Source organism: Dipodomys merriami, unplaced genomic scaffold, assembly GCF_024711535.1.
Source record: "Dipodomys merriami isolate MVZ:Mamm:240054 unplaced genomic scaffold, mDipMer1.0.p SCAF_30, whole genome shotgun sequence".
NCBI lineage: Eukaryota > Metazoa > Chordata > Mammalia > Rodentia > Heteromyidae > Dipodomys > Dipodomys merriami.
In genome coordinates this window covers 4,649,131-4,669,665 of record NW_027204493.1, presented here as the reverse complement: position 1 = coordinate 4,669,665, position 20,535 = coordinate 4,649,131, and the positions used below count along the sequence as shown (strand labels likewise).

Genomic DNA, 20,535 nt, shown 5'->3' with positions numbered 1-20,535 from the left:
TTTTCCTTTCTGTCAGTACATACTTTTTGAATGTATAAGCTGTACCAAATAAATAAATAAATAAATGTTAATAACAGAGCTCCTGAATGTATAGATACTTTTTTTTTTTGGGGGGGGTCCGGTGGTGGGGCCTGAACTGTGGGCCTGGGCGCTGTCCCTCAGCTCTTTAGCTCAAGGCTAGCGCTCTACCACTTGAGCCACAGCGCCACTTCTGGCTTTTTTCTTTTTGCTTATGTGGTGCTGAGGAATCGAACCCAGGGCCTCATGCATGCAAGGCAAGCGCTCTACCACTGAGCCACCTTCCCAGCCCCTGTATAGATATTTTTTGTTTAGCCTCAAATGGCCTATCATTATTAATTAACTAATTCATCCTATTTTGGAAGAAAGAGGAGGAAACTTTCATTTGATTCCTTTTTGAAAGTATATCACTATAGTCATTATAATTATGGTGAAAGGCAGTTTAAGTAGATCCTTTTCTAAGTAAATAAATCCCATTCTATGTTAGGAACCAAAATCTCTCACATGTAATTCTAGCTACTTGTGGTTTCACTACCCCTCTCCCCTTTATTTTTGATTTTCAAACCGAATCACATTATTTAGCCCAGCCTGGCCTTGAACTCAGGAGTCTCTTCCCTCAGCCTTCCTACTTGAAGGGATTATAGGCATGTGCCCCCACATCTAATTAGAATTTGAGTTTTCATATTCTGAACCTTTAAAATATATTACTTTTAAGTGGTGTTGTGGCTGAACTGGTAGAGCACTTGCCTTGAGTTGTATTGTTTAGGAACAGTGCCCAGGCCCAGAGTTCAAACCCCATGACCCCCCCAAAAAAATTAATAAAAAACATATATATATATATAATTTTTTAGAAGTGAGTGTATGTTTTCTAAAACTTGATCTTTTATTTGAACTCTAAAATAATTTAATTTTTTGGAAAAAGTCAGGGTAATTAATTTGTGTTTCATATGGCCTTTTATGTTCACTTGGTTTAAAATAGTATATCTTTTTTTTTTTTGTCGGTCGTGTGGCTTGAACTCTGGGCCTGAGCACTGCCCCTCAGCTCTTCAGCTCAAGGCTAGTGCTCTACCACTTGAGCTACAGTGCCACTTCTGGTTTTCTGGTGGTTTATTGGAGATAAGAGTTTCACAGAGGGGCTGGGAAGGTGGCTCAGTGGTAGAGCGCTTTAATTGCATGCATGAGGCTCTGGGTTTGATTCCTCAGCACCACATAAGCAAAAAGAAAAAAGCTGGAAGTGGCACTGTGGCTCAAGTGGTAGAGTGCTAGCCTTGAGCTGAAAAGCTGAGGGACAACGCCCAGGCCCAAAGTTCAGGCCCCATGACTGGGCCCCCCCAAAAAAAAGAGAGAGAGTTTCATGGACTTTCTTGCCCAGGCTGGCTTTGAACCGCAGTCCTCAGATCGCAGCCTCCTGAGTAGCTAGGATTACAGATGTGAACCAGCAGTGCCCAGCTAAAATAGTATATCTTATAGTTGACATATTTATATCTTAGTTATTGAAAAATCTTGAAACTAAAATTGAGACTTTGACTTCTAGCACAGAAATTTCACTTCAACAACGACTAGAATATATTGCTCGAGCAATTCTTAGTGCCAAAAGTTCCACTGCAATATCATCAATAGCTGCAGATGGTGAATTCCTACATGAATTAGAAGAAAAAATGGAAGTAAGTTGTAAAGATATTTATGCTATGTCTACATAGAATAGTAGACACATAGGTGCTTTACTTTTCTGTCTTTCCTAGATAAATAATAGGTTTATAGAAGTTAGTAACTTCTATTTTCATGGTTATGTATTAGTCTTTTAAGGAAGCTAGATGTGATGACTCTTTATCTGTTAGCACTTGGAAATAAAGGCAGGATTATCATGGAGGTGTTCATCCAGGCCAGTCTAAACTGTATACCATGAGATCCTGGCTCAAAAAAAAAAAGAAGGCTGGAAAGGCGGCTCAGTGGTAGAGTGCTCACCTACTGTGCAAGAAGCCCTGGGTATCAGTTTCTCATCACCACATACACAGAAAAAGCCAGAAGTGGTGCTATGGCTCAAGTGATAGAGCTGGCCTTGAGTTGAAGAGCTGGGAGATAGTGCCAGGCCCAGAGTTCAGCCCCGTGACTGACAAAAGAAAAAAGAAAAGAAGGGACAGAGAGGGAAGGAAGGAAGGAAGGAAGGAAGGAAGGAAGGAAGGAAGGAAGGAAGGAAGGAAGGAAGGAAGGAAGGAAGGAAGGAAGGAAGGAAGGAAGGAAGGGAGGGAGGGAGGGAGGGAGGGAGGGAGGGAGGGAGGGAGGGAGGGAGGGAGGGAGGGAGGGAGGGAGGGAGGGGAGGGAGAGAGAAATTTTTTAAGGATATCAGTACATATGACATAGCAACATTAATTTGTAAGCTTTTTTTTTTGTGACATTTCTTTTTTTTTATTGTAAAGATACTATACAGAGGGTTACAGTTACATGAGTGAGGTAATGAGTACACTTCCTATTGAACATTGTTACCCCCTCCATTGTTTTCCCCCTACCATCCCTTCCCTCCCTCCCTTCCCCGAGGTTCTTTTTTTTTTTTTTTTTTGATTGTGATTAAGTGTTTACATAATTTCCCGAATTTCACAGTATTGTGGAATAATGATGCTCATTTAAAGTCGCAAGTTCATTCTAACTTTCCTGGAGCAAATTGTCTATCAGTCTATAACATAAAACGGTGTTCACATGTTATACACCGTACATGTGATCAGCAGCATGGGGATATTTAGTAGTGGTTCGACCAGATGAGTGGGAGTTTTTTGTTTCTTAAGTCCTGTTAGTTTTGTCGTATCACCTAACATTTTGGATTTAGCATCCACTTATCAGGGAGACCATGTACGTTTGTCTCTTCGCTCTAGGCTTACCTCGCTCAACATGATTCCTTCTAGCTCCATCCATTTCCCTGCAAATGCCATTATTTTGTCATTTCTAATGGCTGCATAATATTCCATGTGTATAGATACCACAATTTTTGGATCCATTCATCTGTGGTGGGGCATCTGGGTTGTTTCCATATCCTAGCTGTTGTGAACAGTGCTGCAATAAACATGGAGGTGCACGTGTCCTTGTATATTGGTTCCTGTTGTTCAGGGTAGATGCCTAGAAGTGGTATGACTGGGTCGTAAGGGAGGTCAATCTCTAGCTTTCCAAGGAACCTCCAGACTGCTTTCCAAAGTGGTTGTATGAGTGTACATTCCCACCAGCAGTGTAATAGGGTTCCTCTTTCTCCACATCCCCTCCAGCATTTGTCGTTGGCTGATTTGTGGATGTGGGACATTCTGACTGGGGTAAGGTGGTATCTCAGGGTTGTCTTTATTTGCATTTCCTTCACCACCAGGGATGATGAACATTTCCTCATGTGTTTCTTTGCCATTTTTATTTCTTCATTTGAGAAGTCCCTCTTTAGTTCCCTTGCCCATTTAGTAATTGGTTTGTTAGGTTTGGGAGGGATTAGTTTCTTGAGTTCCCTGTATATACAGGATGTTAACCCCTTGTCTGATATATTGCTGGTAAATATTTTTTCGCAATTGGTTGGTTGTCCTTCTAGCTTGGTTGCGATAGATTTAGCTGTGCAGAAGCTTTTTATTTTAAGGTAGTCCCATTTGTCGAGTCTCTCTCTAACTTGTTGTGACCCTGGGACTCTGTTCAGGAAGTTCCTTCCTGTGCCTATTAGTTCAAGTGTCTCTCCTACTCTGTCCTGCAGTAGTTTCAGAGATTCAGGTTTAATGTTAAGTCTTTAATCCATTTTGAGTTGATGTTGGTGCATGGTGATAGGCTGGGGTCCACTTTTAGTTTTCTGCATGTGGCCGCCCAGTTTTCCCAGCACCAGTGGTTGAAGAGGCTGTGTTTCTTCCATTGTATGTCTTTGGCTCCTTTGTCGAATATCAGCTGGCTGTAGGCCTGTGGATTTATTTCTGGATCTTCTATTCTGTTCCATTGGTCTTCGGGTCTGTTTTTGTGCCAGTACCATGCTGTCTTTGTTATTATAGCTCTGTAGTAGAGTTTGAAGTTCGGCATGGATAGCGCTCCCATATTGTCTTTATCCCCTAGAATTGTTTTGGCTATTCTAGGTCTTTTGTTGTTCCATATGAATTTTTGGACTGTTTTCTGTATTTCAGTGATGTACGTCATTGGGATTTTAATAGGAATTGCATTGAATTTGTATATTAGTTTTGGAAGTATTACCATCTTTACTATATTAAGTCCGCCTATCCAAGAGTATGGGAGGTCTTTCCATTTCCTAGTGTCTTCTGCAATTTCTTTCTTTAACTTTTTATAGTTTTCATTAAATAGTTCTTTTACATTTTTGGTTAGGTTAATTCCTAAATATTTTATTTTTTGGGAGGTTATTGTGAATGGGGTTGCTCCCTTTATTTCCCTCTCTTGTGCATTGTCAATGTACAGGAAGGCAACTGGTTTTTGTGGGTTTATTTTGTATCCTGCTATTTTGCCCAAGTAATTTATGATTTCTAAGAGTTTGGGGATGGAGTTTTTGGGATCGTGAAGGTATAGTATCATGTCGTCTGCAAAAAGGGATAGTTTAACTTTTTCTTTCCCTATGCGGATCCCTTTAATGTCTTTTTCTTGCCTTATTGCCCTGGCTAAGGGTTCTAGGACTATATTGAAGAGGAGTGGAGACAGTGGGCATCCTTGCCTTGTTCCTGATTTTAGGAGAATTGGTTGTAGCTTTTCCCTACTAAGTATAATATTGGCTATTGGTCTGTCATAAATGGCTTTTATTGTTTTTAGAAATGTTCCTTCTATTCCTATTTTCTCCAGGGCTTTTAGCATGAATGAATGTTGAATTTTATCAAAGGCCTTTTCTGCATCTGTGGCGATAATCATGTGATTCTTGACCTTGGCTCTTTTGATCTGTTGGATTACATTTATTGACTTACATATGTTAAACCATCCCTGCATCTCTGGGATGAAGCCTACCTGGTCATAGTGTATAATTTTTTTTTATGTATTTCTGGATTCTGTTAGCTAGAATCTTGTTAAGGATCTTTGCATCTGTGTTCATCAAGGAAATTGGCCTGTAATTCTCCTTTTTGGAATTTTTTAAGGATATCAGTACATATGACATAGCGACATTAATTTGTAAGCTTTTTTTGTGACATTTCTTTTTTTTTTTTGCCAGTCTTGGAGCTTGAACTCAGGGCCTGGGCACTGTCTCTGAGCTTCTTTTGCTCAAGGGTAGCACTCTACCACTTGAGCTACAGTGCCACCTCCAGCTTTTTCTGTGTATGTGGTACTGAGGAATTGAACCCAAGGCTTCATGCATTCTAGGCAAACACTCTGCCACTAAACCACATTCCCAGCCCTTTTGTGACATTTCTATAGGCTTATTTTTTTCTTTTTTTGACCCCCCCCCAACTGTTCAGATAACTAGTGGTTATGTCATATCACCACTTACTCAGGGAGTTATTAAGTAAATGTATGGAGTAGGCTAACATGCAGCTATGAAGTCCAGTCTAGGCATTTGTTTGGCTGTAGTCATGGGAAACACTGATATTGGTGACCAGCAAGGTTTTCTGCTATAGAATGTTTCTTTTTTTTTTTTTGTCGGTCGTGGGGCTTGAACTCTGGGCCTGGGCGCTGTCCCTCAGCTCTTCAGCTCAAGGCGAGCGCTCTACCACTTGAGCTACAGCGCCACTTTCGGTTTTCTGGTGGTTTATTGGAGACAGGAGTCTCATGGTCTCTCCTGCCCGGGCTGGCTTTGAACCGCAATCCTCAGATCTCAGCCTCCAGAGTAGCTAGGATTACAGGCGTGAGCCACCAGCGCCCGGCTAGAATGTTTCTTATAACATTTGTTATATTGAGATAAAGTCTCGTGATACTATAACAGTCTTTTACAGGAGAGATCTGTATTTATATATTACTAATTTTAATAAATTTAAATTTGGTTGCTTAGAAGTCATTTCTTCAAGTACCTGTCATAAAATGCCTATCATAGAGAAATAAGACATCTTGTTTTCTGCCCAATCTAGGTTGCTAGGATCCAACTTCAAATACAAGAAACACTACAAAAGCAGTATTCCCATCATTCTTCTGTGCAAGATGCAGTTTCTCAGCTGGATTCTGAGCTAATGGACATAACTAAGGTAATAAAAAAGCAAGTGGAGTTGTATAGTGGGTTACCTTTTTTCTCAAAATGACATGCTTTACATTTACTTTTTTTGGTTGTTGTTGGTTGTGGGGCTTGAACTCAGGGCCTATGCACTGTCCCTGAGCCTCTTTGTGCTCAAGGCTAGCGCTCTACCACTTAAACCACAGTGTCACTTACAGTTTTTGAATGATTAGTTTGAGATAAGAGTCTCACGGGGACTTTGCTGCCCAGGCTGGCTTCAAACTGCAGTTCTCAGATCTCAGCCTTCTGAGCAGCTAGGATTACAGACATGAGCCACCTGTACCTACTATTTGTTTTCATATCATAGAAAAGATTAATTTATCTCCACAAAATAAAAAAAACTTCTGGGCACAGGTGGCTCACACCTATAATAGTAGCTACTCAGGTGGCTGAAATCTGAGGAGCGTGATTCAAAGCCAACCTGGCCAGGCAAGTCTGTGAGGCTTTTATCTCCAATTAACCACCAGAAAACCAGAAGTGGCATATGGCTCCAAGTAGTAACCTTGAGTAAGAGGATCTCAGGGACAGCGCCTAGGCCTTGAGTTTAAGCCTCAGGACCAACCACAAAAGAGAGAGAGCTGTTATATCTGACTCCCAGAAAAGACTGAGCTTTATCTACTAAGCCGGTCACTATAAAGAACTTGCTAGGTTCACGTGGGAACTATGTTAAAAACTAACTTACGCCCTTGCTTCTTGCCCTGAAAAAAGTATCTTTGCTTTGTTTTCTGTACCATTCCCTTCTTAGCAGTTCATTCTTCAATAATTCTTCTCGATGGAATTACTACTTTGAGATTTGTCTATTCCTGTGATTGTTTATGCCTGCTTTATACAATAATCGTATAACAAATGTCATTAGCATCTCTTTCCTAGTCAGGAAAAAATGGCACATATACTGATAAAATGAATTTGAATGTATTTGCCCTACAGTCACCATCCTTAGAAGGTTGAGTCTCCTTAATCTGAAATGCTCTTTAATCCCAGTAGTCAGGATGCTGAGTCAGGATAACATTCATAGCTATAAAGGAAATGGAAGTGAAAACTACACATTAGAATCCATCTTATCCCAGTCAAAATGGCAATTGTCAAGAAGACAGACTAGTGCTGGTGAAGATGTGGAGTAAAAAGTACTTTCATCACTCTTAAGCGTATATCCAGAAGAGTCTAAAGCAACATACAGGAAAGATTCTAGCATACCCATGTTTAGTGTGGCACTTGCAAAGCCATGGAATCAGTCTAGTTAGACAGTAATTGAAATCAATTTATATAGAAAATGTATACATGATGTATACCTGTATACATGGTGGAGTAGTCAGTCACATGGAAAAATGAAATTCCATTTGTAGGAAAGTGCATGGGACTAGTGATGATCATGTTGATCAAGGAAAATTAAAATGAAAAGCATATATGGTTTGTTTTTGCTCATATATGGAATCTGAAATGGTAATGAGGAGACATGAGTATAGTGAATTGTCATGTATATGTTTTGTTTCTAAACATAAAGGATATCCAACTTGTCATATATTTTAGATGTACTGAATATTTGTTTATTTTTAAATTTGAAGGTGTACTCTGTCTAAACAGTGAACTCTTGTTGAATGTTTAATTTTCATATTTCCTTCCACAGCTTTATGGGGAATTTGCTGACCCATTTAAACTTGCAGAGTGTAAACTTGCAATAATTCATTGTGCTGGATATTCAGATCCCATATTGGTGCAGACACTTTGGCAAGATATCATAGAGAAAGGTAAGTGTCTAATTCTAGATCAATTAGCATATATTGTCTAGTGTCTTACTAGAAGAATATAAGTAACAGCTAATATTGCTAAAGCTTGTGAAAACTATGTCTTAGTAAAAATTAAGTGGAAGGCATCTGCGTTTAGTGGAGGGATGATTAGACTAAAAGTAACTCCAGTGAATATTTAGGGGTACAAACCTTAAAACAATAGCAACATTAATATTTCACATTGAAAAATAATTGGTGATTTTACTAACATGTCTGTTTCTTACAGAACTGAATGATAGTGTAACATTGAGCTCACCAGATAGAATGCATGCTCTTAGTCTAAAGATCGTCCTCCTTGGCAAAATTTATGCTGGGACCCCTCGCTTCTTTCCTTTAGGTAAGTAGTGACCCAAGGTACAGACATGTTTTCTTTTCTCTTTTGAGAATTTGATATTTTTCTCCATTGAAAAATACTAATAATCTTTTCTGTGAATGGAGAGTTTTGTTGTCTATTTAGTTCAGTTTTAGTTTTCTTCACAGAAGGAAAAATCCCTGTAGAATAGCATAGTTTTTTGAGAATAAAACTAGTTTCTACTAGCTTTCTAAGTTCATTTGTCTATTTGAGGTTTGTGTTGACTAACAAACTATAAGTGACTATGCCGTTGGATAACCCAATACAATTATTGAAGAGGAAAGAAAAATGGCTGATGTTTAAAGGAATGAGTAATTTGTGATTACTTCAACTAATCTCTAGTACATTGAGTTAATTTCTCCTTCCTTTGATTTAACTTAATTTATTTTATTTTATTTTATTTTTTTTTTTGTGATGGAAAAGATTTTACTAGTCCACATTCACATTAAGTGTAAATACAGAATCCTTGCTGTCTCTCCAACTGCACTTGAGAGAGAGGTGGAGAGATATTTTCAGAAGCATGTGTAAAGTACATACACACAAGAATAATTCTCAAGTAAACATTAGACATGAATACCCATGCATGTATTAAGTAGATTCAACTATACACATTTTTAAAAGAAGAAACAAATAGCATCAAGAAGTTTAAACCTGTCATTCAATGAATGTGGGCCCCAGTAATTTATTTTTAAGATAGGCTTCCTGTATAACCCAGACTGGTCTCAATCTTAACAGTCTTCTTGGCCAGCTTCCTGAGTGCAGAGATCACAGTTCTGTACCATCATGTGCAATCATATTTTCTCTACCTCCCTCTTTCCTCCCATACTAGAGATAAAGCCAAGAACAAGCAAGCATTCTACTGCTGAATTAGATAACCAACCTTGTGTGTATATGTGTGTCTGTGTTTTCTGTGTGTCTGTGTGTCTGTGTGTCTGTGTGTGTGTCTGTGTTTTCAGATAGGCTCATTACATAGTCCATTAGGTTCTTGAGTTTAACAGTCTTTCTGTCCCAGCCTCCTGGAGTGCTAGGATTATAGGCTTGTACCACTATGTCCATCTTTGGGTTTGTTTGGTTTTTTTTATGGAATTTTACAAATGATAGAATACTCACGCCTGTAATCCTAGCTACTCAGGAGGCTGAGATCTGAGGATCACAGTTCAAAGCCAGCCTGGGCAGGAAAGTCCATGAAACTCTTATCTCCGATAAACCACCAGAAAACTGGAAGCGGCGCTGTAGCTCAAGTTGTAGAGCACTAGCCTTGAGCTGAAAAGCTGAAGGACAGCGTTCTGGCCCAGAGTTCAAGCCCCAGGACCAACAACAACAACAACAAAAAGATAGAATACTAGACTTGAGCAAAAAAAAGCTCAAATTTAGTGCCTAGGCTCTGAGTTCAAGCACCAGGACTGGTGTGCATGTGCATACATACATGCGTGTGTGTGCGCGCGCGCACGCACACACACACACACACACACACACACGAGTATGGAGTTTTGAACTCAAGGTCTTAGGCTTGATGATAAGCAGGTACTCTTACTGATAAGCCATCCCTCCAGTCAAGTCCCATCTTGATTTGTTGTTGTTGTTGTTCATGTTGCTTGTTTGTTTTCTTTAATTGTTTTAAAGGCAATATACGGAGAGAGTCCTCATTTTGCTCATTATTTTTTACATACGGTATTTGTTTCCTGCCTGGGTTTTGTCCTCTTATGTTAGGCTTCCCAGTAACTAGAATAGCAGATGTATACCACTGCATTTAGCCTTATTGAAAAAGGTGTCTCATGAACTTTTGCTACCTAGGCTGGTTTCATACAGTGATGCCAACAATCTCAGCCTCTAATATAGCTAGATTGACAGATATGAACTACGGGCATGCACTTCACTTGGCTTGAATCACTTTCATAACCTGGTTACTATATATACATACATACATATATATATATATATATATATATATATATACATGAATATATATATAATAGAACATAGGTAACTATTTTAAGCCATTTACCAATCTATAATTTCTGCAGTCATAAAATAGAAGCAACAAAAATGCATCAATGAATTAAATATTAGCAGTTTTGTGTTACTAAAAATTATTTAAAAAACAAGGGTGAATAAATGTAGCAGTGGTACTTAACTGTATTGAAAATGTGGCTGGGGATGGGAGGAAAAAATTGAGAAAGAGAGAAGGAAGGAGTAACATTGTCCCAAAAGTAGTGTTCTGGGCTAGAAATGTGGCTTAGTGATAGAGTGTTTGCCTAGCGTGCATGAAGCCCTGGGTTCAATTCCTCAGCACCAACTGGCAGAGTGCTAGCCTTGAGCAAAAGAAGCTCAGGGACAGTGCCCAGGCCCTGCATTCAAGCCCCTGGACTGGCAAAAAAAAAACTAAAACAAAACAAAAAGAAGTATAGTCATTATCTGACTATGTAACTGTAACCATCACCTTTATAATAACACTATGACATTTCCATTCTCTTTGTTCTTCTTGTAGCTTTTATGTCTTATAAGTTTTTTAAGATGTCAAAGTTTCTTCTTAGTACCTTTAATATGTATAATTTAATGGATTTAACATATCACAAACTTGTAGGTCTATTACCATAATTTAATTTGAGGATGTTTTCATCATCCAAAATGAAATCCTTTACTCTTTGTCTCTTCCCATTCTCTCTCACCCTCCAGCCATAGGCAGCCACTAATCTCTGTCCTGTGTTTATACTGCCTATTCTGGTGGATGTCTTAATTTTTTTTTTGTTTGGGGTGCTGAAGACTGAACGTAGGGCCTTGTGCATACTAAGTATGTACTTTGCCACCATTCTATAACTCCAGCTCCTAAAAATTGTTTTTGAGTTTAAGAAGATTTTCGAGGGAGGATGGGAAGGGATGGGAAGGGGAAACAAAGGAGGGAGGATGGGAAGGGATGGGAAGGGGAAACAAAGGAGGGAGGATGGGAAGGGATGGGAAGGGGAAACAAAGGAGGAAGCTACAATGCTTGATAAGAAATGTACACATTATCTTGCCCATGTAATTGTAACCCTTCTGTACAGTACTTTCAAAATAAAAAAAAGATTTTCCTCTAGAAATTACTCAATTATGAATAAGAGCTACCTTTTACTATCAAGAATGATAAAAATATTGTTCTTTTTACTTTCCTAGATTTTATTATACAATTTTTAGAGCAGCAGGTTTGTACTTTGAACTGGGATGTGGGCTTTGTTATACAGACCATGAATGAAATTGGAGTACCATTACCTCGACTACTAGAAGTTTATGATCAACTGTTCAAATCACGGGTAAGGAAAATATTAAATGTGATAAAATTAATTTCTGTAAAAGAACTTTTTTCTAGATATAGTGTGAGGTATTTTGGGTTTCTTTTTTTTAAAATTTTTTTGTGTGAAGTATTTTGGTTACATGTTATAGATATCTAAATAGTTTGAACAGGTATTTATTGGTTAAGTATTGGAAATTATACGTTAAGGGTTTTAAACTGATGAAAGTTGCATTGGCATTTATCATTAAAATGAAATGCTAATATTTTTAATATTTATATACCTAACTATATGTACTTGCTCTTTGTAGAATAGGCTAAACCAAGATATGGCTTAAATCCACAATATTAAGAGTTGTCAAGTCTGGGGCCATAGTTTAAGCTGTAGAGTGCATGAAACTCAAGCATGAAACTATGATTTCAAATATCAGTGCCAAGAAAAAAAAGAATTGTTAGTAATTTTTTTCATTATTAAGGATCAAATGTAGGGTTTGCTATTTAAGAACAAAATATCAACGCGTTTGTTCCAAATAACTTCACCAAAAACATCAAGTATATTGAATTAAATCGAAAGTTTAAAACTCCATTTAATTTGACTTGGTTTTTATAACAGCATCAAACAATGCTACTGCTCTTCTTTCTCTTTCTCTTACTAATTTTACTCTTTGCTGTTGATTTTAGTTTTTCTTTTACTGAGACAGTGTTTTGCCATGTAGTCTGCATGGGCCTAGAACTCAGTATTTTTCTGCTTAAAGTCATCTGAGAATTTGGATCACAGTCATATGCCCCATATATTCAGTTCATAGTGTCTTTTTTTTTGGTCAGTTGTGGGGCTTGAACTCTGGGCTTCAGCACTGTCCCTGCACTCTTTAGATCAAGGCCAGCGCTCTACCTCTTGAGCCATAGCGCCACTTCTGGTTTTCTGGTGGTTTATTGGAGATAAGAGTCCCCAGACTTTCCTGCCCAGGCTGGCTTTGAACCGTGATCCTCAGATCTCAGCCTCCTGAGTAGCTAGGATTACAGGCATAAGTCACTGGCGTCCGGCTCATAGTATTCTTTTCAAGGCCCTTTTTTAATGGAGGTAGGACAAGGTGTGCAATACGGGGGTTTGAACTCAGGCATTCTACTACTTGATACATACCTCCACTTCCAAATTTTTAATAGTTAATTGGAGATAAGAGTCTTAAGGATATATATTTATTTTTTTCTTTGTAGGATCCATTCTGGAACAGAGTGAAAAAACCATTGCATCTTTTGGATTGTATCCATGTACTTTTAACAAAATATGTGGAGAATCCTAGCCACGTTGTAAATTGTGAAAGGTAACTATGAATTTATTATTGTATTCTTCAAAAGCTTTAAATGTTTCTGTAAATAACCTGGGTAATGAATTTGGAGATAGTATAGGAAGATACAGGAGTCATGAAGACGTATAGGGGATTTAAGGGCTTAAGTACATTAGCAATGACTATTCAGATGATGTGCATCTGCATGTATGAAAGATAGGTAATGATGATTTTCATTGTGAAGGTTAAAATGTGTTTGTGACTTTAGCTAAGTATAACTGCCATAGTATTGTGAAATTTGTGTAGTCACTTAATCTCAATAAAGAAATATTTGGAGAATAGAAAAAGATTTTTAACCATTGTCCTAAGTCCTTTTTACAAGTGAACACAATTTATTAAGTAGTTAGAAATTTTTTGTCAGGCACCAGTGGCTCACACCTGTATTCCTAGTTAGGTACTCAGGAGGCTGAGATCTGATAATCACAGTTTAGAGTTAGCTTAGGCAGGAAACTCTGTTAGACTCTTTTTTTTTTTTTTGGTTGGTCGTGGGGCTTGAACTCTGGGCCTGGGCGCTGTCCCTCAGCTCTTTAGCTCAAAGCGAGCGCTCTACCACTTGAGCTACAGCGCCACTTCCTCTGTTAGACTCTTACCTCAAGTTAACCACCAAAAAAGCCAGAAGCTGAGTTGTGGCTTAAGTGGTAGAGCAGTAGCCTTGAGAAAGTTCAAGGATAGTGCCCAGGCCCTGAATTCAAGCCTCAGGACAGATACATATACACACACAAATTCTGCTTTGAATCAACCTATGATTAAAACATTTCAATTATGTCTTTGTGATCTCATTGCTATTTTAAGAATTATTCTTTTAGAAAAGGCAAAAGAATGTAAATAAATGAATATTAGGAAGAATCCTCACTATAATCTTCAAATGGAAAAATGGTTAGGTGGTAAATGACTTCCTATCAAAGTTTCTGTCTCTGTTTTCAAGTATTGCTATTTAGTCAGGTTATCCTGGAGTTTTTATGAGACAATAAGAGTATCAGAAGTTGGTAGAAAACCCTCTAAAAGGAAATGATTCTAAATGTACAGATATTGACTAGGTGTCTTTTCCTTTACAGAAGAAGATTTACACATCTATGCCTGGATGCTGTTTGTGGGTATCTGGTTGAACTTCAATCAATGAGTTCTTCAGCAACAGTACAAGCTATTACTGGGAATTTTAAATCCCTTCAAGCAAAATTAGAACGGCTTCATTAATTACTGTAGTGCATTTTTACCCACAAATTTCAGCCTGTAAAATAAAATTTTAGCTGGGTCCAGATAATCAGGTGTTCTATATCTAAGAATTTAGATATAATTTTAATAGAAATATGTTCTTTAAAAGTGGCTAATATCTACAAACAGCACATTTGCCAGAATTCTTTTTTATGCCTACTGTTTGTTTTTTATAGTAATTAGTTTGGGCTGAGTGTATAGTTCAGTGCCCTTGGTTCAAGTGTCCAGCACCATACCCCCACACACCAAAAGAAATGGTTTAAGAAACAATTGAAATAAGATCATGTGTGTTCTTAAGACAAGGACTGAGCAGATGATAAACTTAGAACTGTTATATGTCCCAAAAAACATATACAAGAAGATACCATTTTCCCCTATCTAGCTAGATCTTCATTGATCTTTTGACAACTTTTTCAATTCATCACTGGAAATTCATTTAAAAAAAAATCTTACCTTCCAGGTACTTGTGTCTCCTGCCTGTGATCCTAGCTCAGGATCTCACAAGGCTGACATCTGAGGATTGTAGTTCAAAGGCAGCCAAGGCAGGAAAGTCCGTGAGGCTCCTATCTCCAATTAAGCATCAAAAAAGCCAGAAATGTAACTGTATCTCAAGTGGTAGTTTGCTAGCTTTGAGCAAAAAAGCTCAGGGGCAGCACCTATGTTCAAGCCCTAGTACTGGCACAAAAAAATTCTTACTTCAAATCTGCCAAATAAAAAGCTTTGGATGATGTCCAGCATGGGATTCCGTGCGTGGCAGGTTTGCAAATGACTACATGGTCAGGTCCATCTTTTTTTTTTTTGTAGTTTATGGATTGAGTTCCTGTCTGCTATTTTCCTTAGTAACCACAGCATATCAACTTTATCCAAATGCACAAAGTGAAAAGCACAATTTTGGTGTTCTATTTTTTGAATGTGTTTGTGTATGTATGTGTTTGTGGTGCTGGAGATTGAACCTAGTAGTTGCAAGGAAAGCACGCCATTGCTATCCTTTCAATTCATCTTTAACAACTTGGAATAACTAAAAGTGATTCACAATAATAAGGACAAGTGAGGAGGAAACAAAGTGACTGGGGCTAACGAAAGGAAAAATATGGACTCTACTTTCCTTTTTATGCTATTGGTTGTACTAAGTTTTATTATATCACTGGGTGCATGTCAAAAAGTTTTTAAAATACATCTTGAATATATTTTTGCTTTCTCTTATTTTTCTCTAAGGTTATTGAAATGCCTCAGCTTTTTTTTTTCTCTTTGGAATGCCTCAGCTTTCTTTTTCTTAGCTCTTCTACAATCTTCTATTTACTAGAATGTCAAAATATTACTCATTTGGTATGACTACCTCATTTCTCATTTTTATTTTCTTAAGCTTAGTTTTTTAAGTATAAAATGAATGTATGCTATGTATTATTGGTTTTGTACATTTGAAATTGTCATGTTTACTCAAAATGAAGATCTTGCTTAAATGCTATAATTTAGATATGCCTCCATTTCTGTTAGAAATACATATTTTTATCTCCAGATTATTTTGAGCACATTTACACAGCAATATATTACAATATTGAAGGTACATCTTTGGTGAGTGGGGTCTTCCCTTTTGTGGTACTGGGGATTGAACCCAGAACATTGCACTTGCAAGGCAAGTACTTTGCCACTGAGCTACAGCCCATCCCTTAGAAGTGTATCTTTAAAAACTGCTGCAGGTTAAGTCAGGTACCTGTGGCTCATGCACATAATTCTAGCTATTCAGGAGGCTGAAATCTGAAGATGGACATTTGAAACTAGCCTGGGCAGAAAAATCTGACCTCCAGTTAACCACCAAAAAGCCAGAAGTGGAGCTGTAGCTCAAATGGTAGAGGGCCATCCTTGAGCACAAAAGCTAAGGGACAGGGCTGGGAAGGTGGCTCAGTGATAACAGTGCTTGCCTTGCATGCATGAGCCCTGGGTTCAATTGCTCAGCACCACATAAGCAGAAAAAGCCGGAGGTGGCACTGTGGCTCAAGCGGTAGCCTTGAGCTGAAGAGCTGAGGGACAGCCCCCAGGCCCAGAGTTCAAGTCCCAGTACCAGCCACATGCATATACACACTATCGGTCAACAAAAAGGAAATGCTATATTCTCTATGCTATCAACTTATTTGCTGTTTTTACTTCGTTGGCCCCTGGTCTGTTCCACCCAATTGGCTGAGGACTAGGGTCACATGGGCATACCTAAAGCTATATTTGGCCTGGAAAAGCTCTGTTAGTGTATCTTAAAATTTGAATGTTCTATACAGGGGGGAGCTGACAGTTTACCACTCACCTTCCTCTTCACAACTGCTTTTCCCTTTTTCCTCTGGTGTTTGAACTTAGGTCCTTGTGCCTGCTCTGCCCTTCCATTTGAACCCCCAGTCCTTTAAGGTTTTGTTGTTTCAAACAGGTCAGTTTGGGCTGGGAAGGTGGCTCAGTGGTAGAGCGCTTGCGCATGCATGAGGCCCTAGGTTCGACTCCTCAGCACCACATAAACAGAAAAAGCCGGAAGTGGCGCTGTGGCTCAAGAGGTAGAGTGTGCTAGCCTTGAGCAGAAGAGCTGAGGGACAGTGTCCAGACCCAGAGTTCAAGCCCCATGTCCAACAACAACAACAACAAAAAATCAACTCCAGACATTAAAAAAAAAAACCTTGGGCTGGGAAGGTGGCTCAGTGGTAGAGCGCTTGCCTTGCATGCCTGAGGCCCTGGGTTCGATTCCTCAGCACCACATAAGCAAAAAGAAAAAAGCCAGAAGTGGCGCTGTGGCTCAAGTGGTAGAGTGCTAGCCTTGAGCGGAAGAGCTGAGGGACAGCGCCCAGGCCCAGAGTTCAGGCCTCACAACCGACAAAAAAAAAAAGAAAACAAACAGGTCAGCTTTTTGCCTGGGGTGACCTGGACCACGATCTTCCCTATTTCCACTTCTAGCTTGGAGGAGGCAGAGGAAAGGATGAGAGAGGAGGAAGAAAAGTGGGGAGAGGAGGAGGGCGAGGTGGAGTGAGGGAAGATCATGGAGACCCTACAGAGGAGGGGGTGAGGAGATGAGAGAACTGAGGTGGAGCAGGCCCTGGAGTTCCTGGCACGCAGGAGGACCGCACAGAGGGAGGTGGAGGGGGAGGAGAGGGTCGGCGGGAGGGAAGAGGAGGAGGAAGGAGGGGGAAGGCGGGAGGAGCAGGCGCCGCCCCGCCCCGCCCCGCGCGGTCTCCAAGACGCGGCCTCGCATCCAGGCTGGCGCCCAGCCGCGGCGCCTGCTTCCCGCCGCGCCGCCCGCGTCGCTCGCCGCGCCGGACCTTCCCGCGCGGGCGGAGGTAACTCCCCGTCTCCCGTCCCCGGTCCCGCACCTCTCCCGCCCTCCCCCGCCCCGCCTGCCTTGCATGGCCGCGTCTCCGCCTCTTCGCGCTCTCTCTCCGTACCCCGTACCGTCCCCACGGCCGAGGCCTGGCGCCTCCCTCCCGGCCTCGGCCTCCCGTACTGGGCCCGGGCCGCCGCCGCGCACCCCGGCTGCCGCCGCCGGGACCCCGAGGGGCCGCGCCCCGGGCCCTGCGCCTCCGCCCCGCCGGCTGGCGGTGCCCGGGGTCACCTCCGCGGGGTCCCTTTGTGTGACCCCTGTCAGTTCGCCACGAGATCACCCCTGTGCTTGACCCTAGTAGGTGATGAAGTGAGCACGGAGACATGGACGCGATTTTCTAGACTCTTCGGTGGTTGAAACCCCAGAAAAACTTGAAATTGCATTCATGGATTTGTGTAAAAATAAAGGTACTGCCGAGTCTCTTGGAATTGCTAACGTGTTTTGCGTGTGACTGTCATTTTCATCTCTGCTGTTTCATGGTGTTTGTTATCCATCCAGTAGCAGCGGAATCTGAAGAGCCAGCGGAATGTTCAGCAAAACGAGCCTTCTGTCCCGGCCGCCCCTGGGCAGCTCCGGCCTTCGATCTTGAACGGTTAGGGGCCATTTTATCCTTTCCAACCTAACTGCAAAACTTCACACATCTAGAGTAATCCTTGGTATAAAATACGTAAGCGCATACTGTGCCTCTCACCGGGGAAGGATGAGGACGTATTTGAAAAGAAATACGTAAGAACAGAGTCGCTGATAGACTGTCCTGACTTTCACTGAGTCTGTTCAGTTTTCTCCAATTGTCTTTTAAAATAATCTCACATTTTCAAGCACCAGTAGTTAGTTTATGCCTGTAATCCTCAATAAGTCACAGTTTGAAGCCAACTTATGCAGGAAAGTCCATGAGACTTACACCATAAAGCTAGCATAAAGCTAGCTGAAAAGGGAGCTGTGGCTCAAGTAGAAGCCAGAAACCGAGTTCAAGCCATAGTATCCGCGAAACGAAAACAAACCCTCACAACTAAAAACCTGAAAATAGTCTCTATCTTACAGAAAACTAGTATTGAAAATACAGTACAAAGAACTTTGATCATAATTTAATAAATGACTAACAGCGTTTCCTGTACCCCCAAATGCCAGTATGATATTCTGTAAATAAGGACATTCTTCTACTTGGCTGTAGAATGCCAGTATGATATTCTGTAAATAAGGACATTCTTCTACCTGGCTGTAGGACAACCACTAAAATAAGAAAACTACATTAATTAACCACCATTTAATCCTGTTTTTCTTCCTATATGTTTTTCTTCCAATTGTCTAGTATTATTCTTTATAACATAATGATAAAGTTTATAAATTACTCATTGAATTTAGTTGTCTAGTCTTCTCTTGACCTCTACGACCTTGACACTTTTTTTTTGCCTGTCCTGAAACTTGAACCTTTGAACTCAGGGCCTGGGCGCTGTCTCTGAGCCTGTTTGTACTCAAGTCTAGTCCTCTACTACTTGAGTCACACCACCATTTTTGCCTTTTTCTGAGTAGTTTATTGGAGATTAGAGTATCGTGGACTTTGCCTGTTTTTGTTTTGTTTTGTTGTCTGTCATAGGGCTTGAACTCAGGGGCCTGGGTGCTGTCCCTGAGCTCCATTTATGTACCTTGGCACTTTTGATGGTACAGATCATTTCTTTTGTAGAATGCCCATCAATGTAGACTTCACTTGATTGTGTGTGTGTGTGATTAGAGTCAGTTTTTGTATCTTTATTTATTTATTTATTTTTTTGGGTCCAGTTGTGGGGCCTGAACTCTGGGCCTAGGCGCTGTCCCTCAGCTATTCAGCTCAAGGCTAGAGCTGTACCACTTGAGCCACAGCACCACTTCTGTCTTTTTTCTTTTTGCTTATGTGGTGCTGAGGAATCGAACCCAGGGCCTCAGGCATAGCAGGGCAAGCTCTCTACCACTGAGCCACCTTCCAAGCCCCTAGTTTATGTATCTTTAGCATATACATCTTAGGCGGGTGGTGTGTGATTTCCTTTTATTTGTCTTATTTCTGATGTTATTCCTTTTGACCATTGAATTTAATGGAGTTTGCCTGGCTCTTATGAAATACCTTATTGTCATCAAATATTCTACTTACATGGAGTCCATTTCCTATTTTAAAACCATCAATGTGATTTTTTTTTCTTGAGTTCATACTGTTCTCATTTTGGTCAGTGATATTCTTTTTCAAGAATGATTTTCAAGAATGACATCCTGGTGGCTAATGCCTATAATCCTAGCTACTCAGGAGGCTGAGATCTGAGGATCATGGTTCAATGCTAGCCTGGGCAAAAAAAGTCTATGGAGACTCTTACCACCAATTAAATAGCCAGAAATGGAGGTGTTTCTCAAGTGGCAAAAGTCAAATGAGAGCATGAGGGCCTGAGTTCAAGTCCCAGTACCAGCACCAAAGAGAGACAGAGAGAACAGGAAAAAATAAAGAATGATTTCTGTGTCTCTTTGTACTTGAACTCCAGTGAGGTTCTTCCAACACTGAATGAGACATTCTTCCAAGATTATGTTCCTCCCACCCTGCTCTGCGCTGGCTCTGAATGTGTACTTGGGACACACCACTTGTGTATCTTTTTCGTTTTGATTTGCTCTAACCATAGTCATCCTTCATACTTAGTGGGCGGGCTTTCCAGGTATCTCTCAGTTCATCCTGTCTTAGGATTTCATTGTGTATGTGCGCCTGTGTATGTGTGAATGCACCGGTTTTAGGGCTTGAACTCAGGGCCTTACTGCCATTGCTGAGATTTTTTGCTCAAGGCTAGTGCTCTCACGCATCTCTGCTTTTTGTAGATAAGTCTCACAGACTTTTCTGCTCACACTTACTTTGAACTGTTAATCCTCAGATCTCAGCCTCCTGGGTAGCTAGGATTATAGGTGAGAGGCAGCACAGCTGTCAGTTTGGACATTTGCACAATTTAGGCTGAGGGTTGGATGCCTGTTTACATAGTTATTGTGTCTTCATGAATATTATTCAGAGAGCAGGGTAGAAACTATACTACCTTTTATAATTTAGCTTTTGAAAATGCATAGCATTACC

The 20,535-nt window shown here is 40.3% G+C and overlaps 2 protein-coding genes across 9 annotated transcripts in view; both read left to right on the top strand.

Annotated features, from left to right (window-relative positions):
• The window catches only part of Nup155 (nucleoporin 155), a 71,832-nt gene extending 56,311 nt beyond the window's left edge, over window positions 1-15,521 (top strand). The window contains exons 30-36 of the mRNA XM_070041053.1: window positions 1,553-1,682; window positions 6,018-6,131; window positions 7,782-7,902; window positions 8,168-8,278; window positions 11,444-11,580; window positions 12,774-12,880; window positions 13,960-15,521. Coding sequence (XP_069897154.1) covers window positions 1,553-1,682; window positions 6,018-6,131; window positions 7,782-7,902; window positions 8,168-8,278; window positions 11,444-11,580; window positions 12,774-12,880; window positions 13,960-14,098 — 859 coding nt within the window. The 3' untranslated portion in view covers window positions 14,099-15,521. The remainder of the gene's footprint in view (window positions 1-1,552; window positions 1,683-6,017; window positions 6,132-7,781; window positions 7,903-8,167; window positions 8,279-11,443; window positions 11,581-12,773; window positions 12,881-13,959) is intronic.
• Window positions 15,522-17,363: 1,842 nt separating this feature from the next.
• Cplane1 (ciliogenesis and planar polarity effector complex subunit 1) overlaps window positions 17,364-20,535 on the top strand; it is a 99,705-nt gene continuing 96,533 nt past the window's right edge. For 6 of the 8 annotated variants that reach the window (XM_070041052.1, XM_070041051.1, XM_070041047.1 and 3 more), the window contains exons 1-3: window positions 17,364-17,421; window positions 17,761-17,869; window positions 17,961-18,054. The gene's annotated coding sequence lies outside the window, so the exon portion shown is untranslated. The remainder of the gene's footprint in view (window positions 17,422-17,760; window positions 17,870-17,960; window positions 18,055-20,535) is intronic. The other 2 variants (XM_070041045.1, XM_070041046.1) reach the window with 2 other exon arrangements.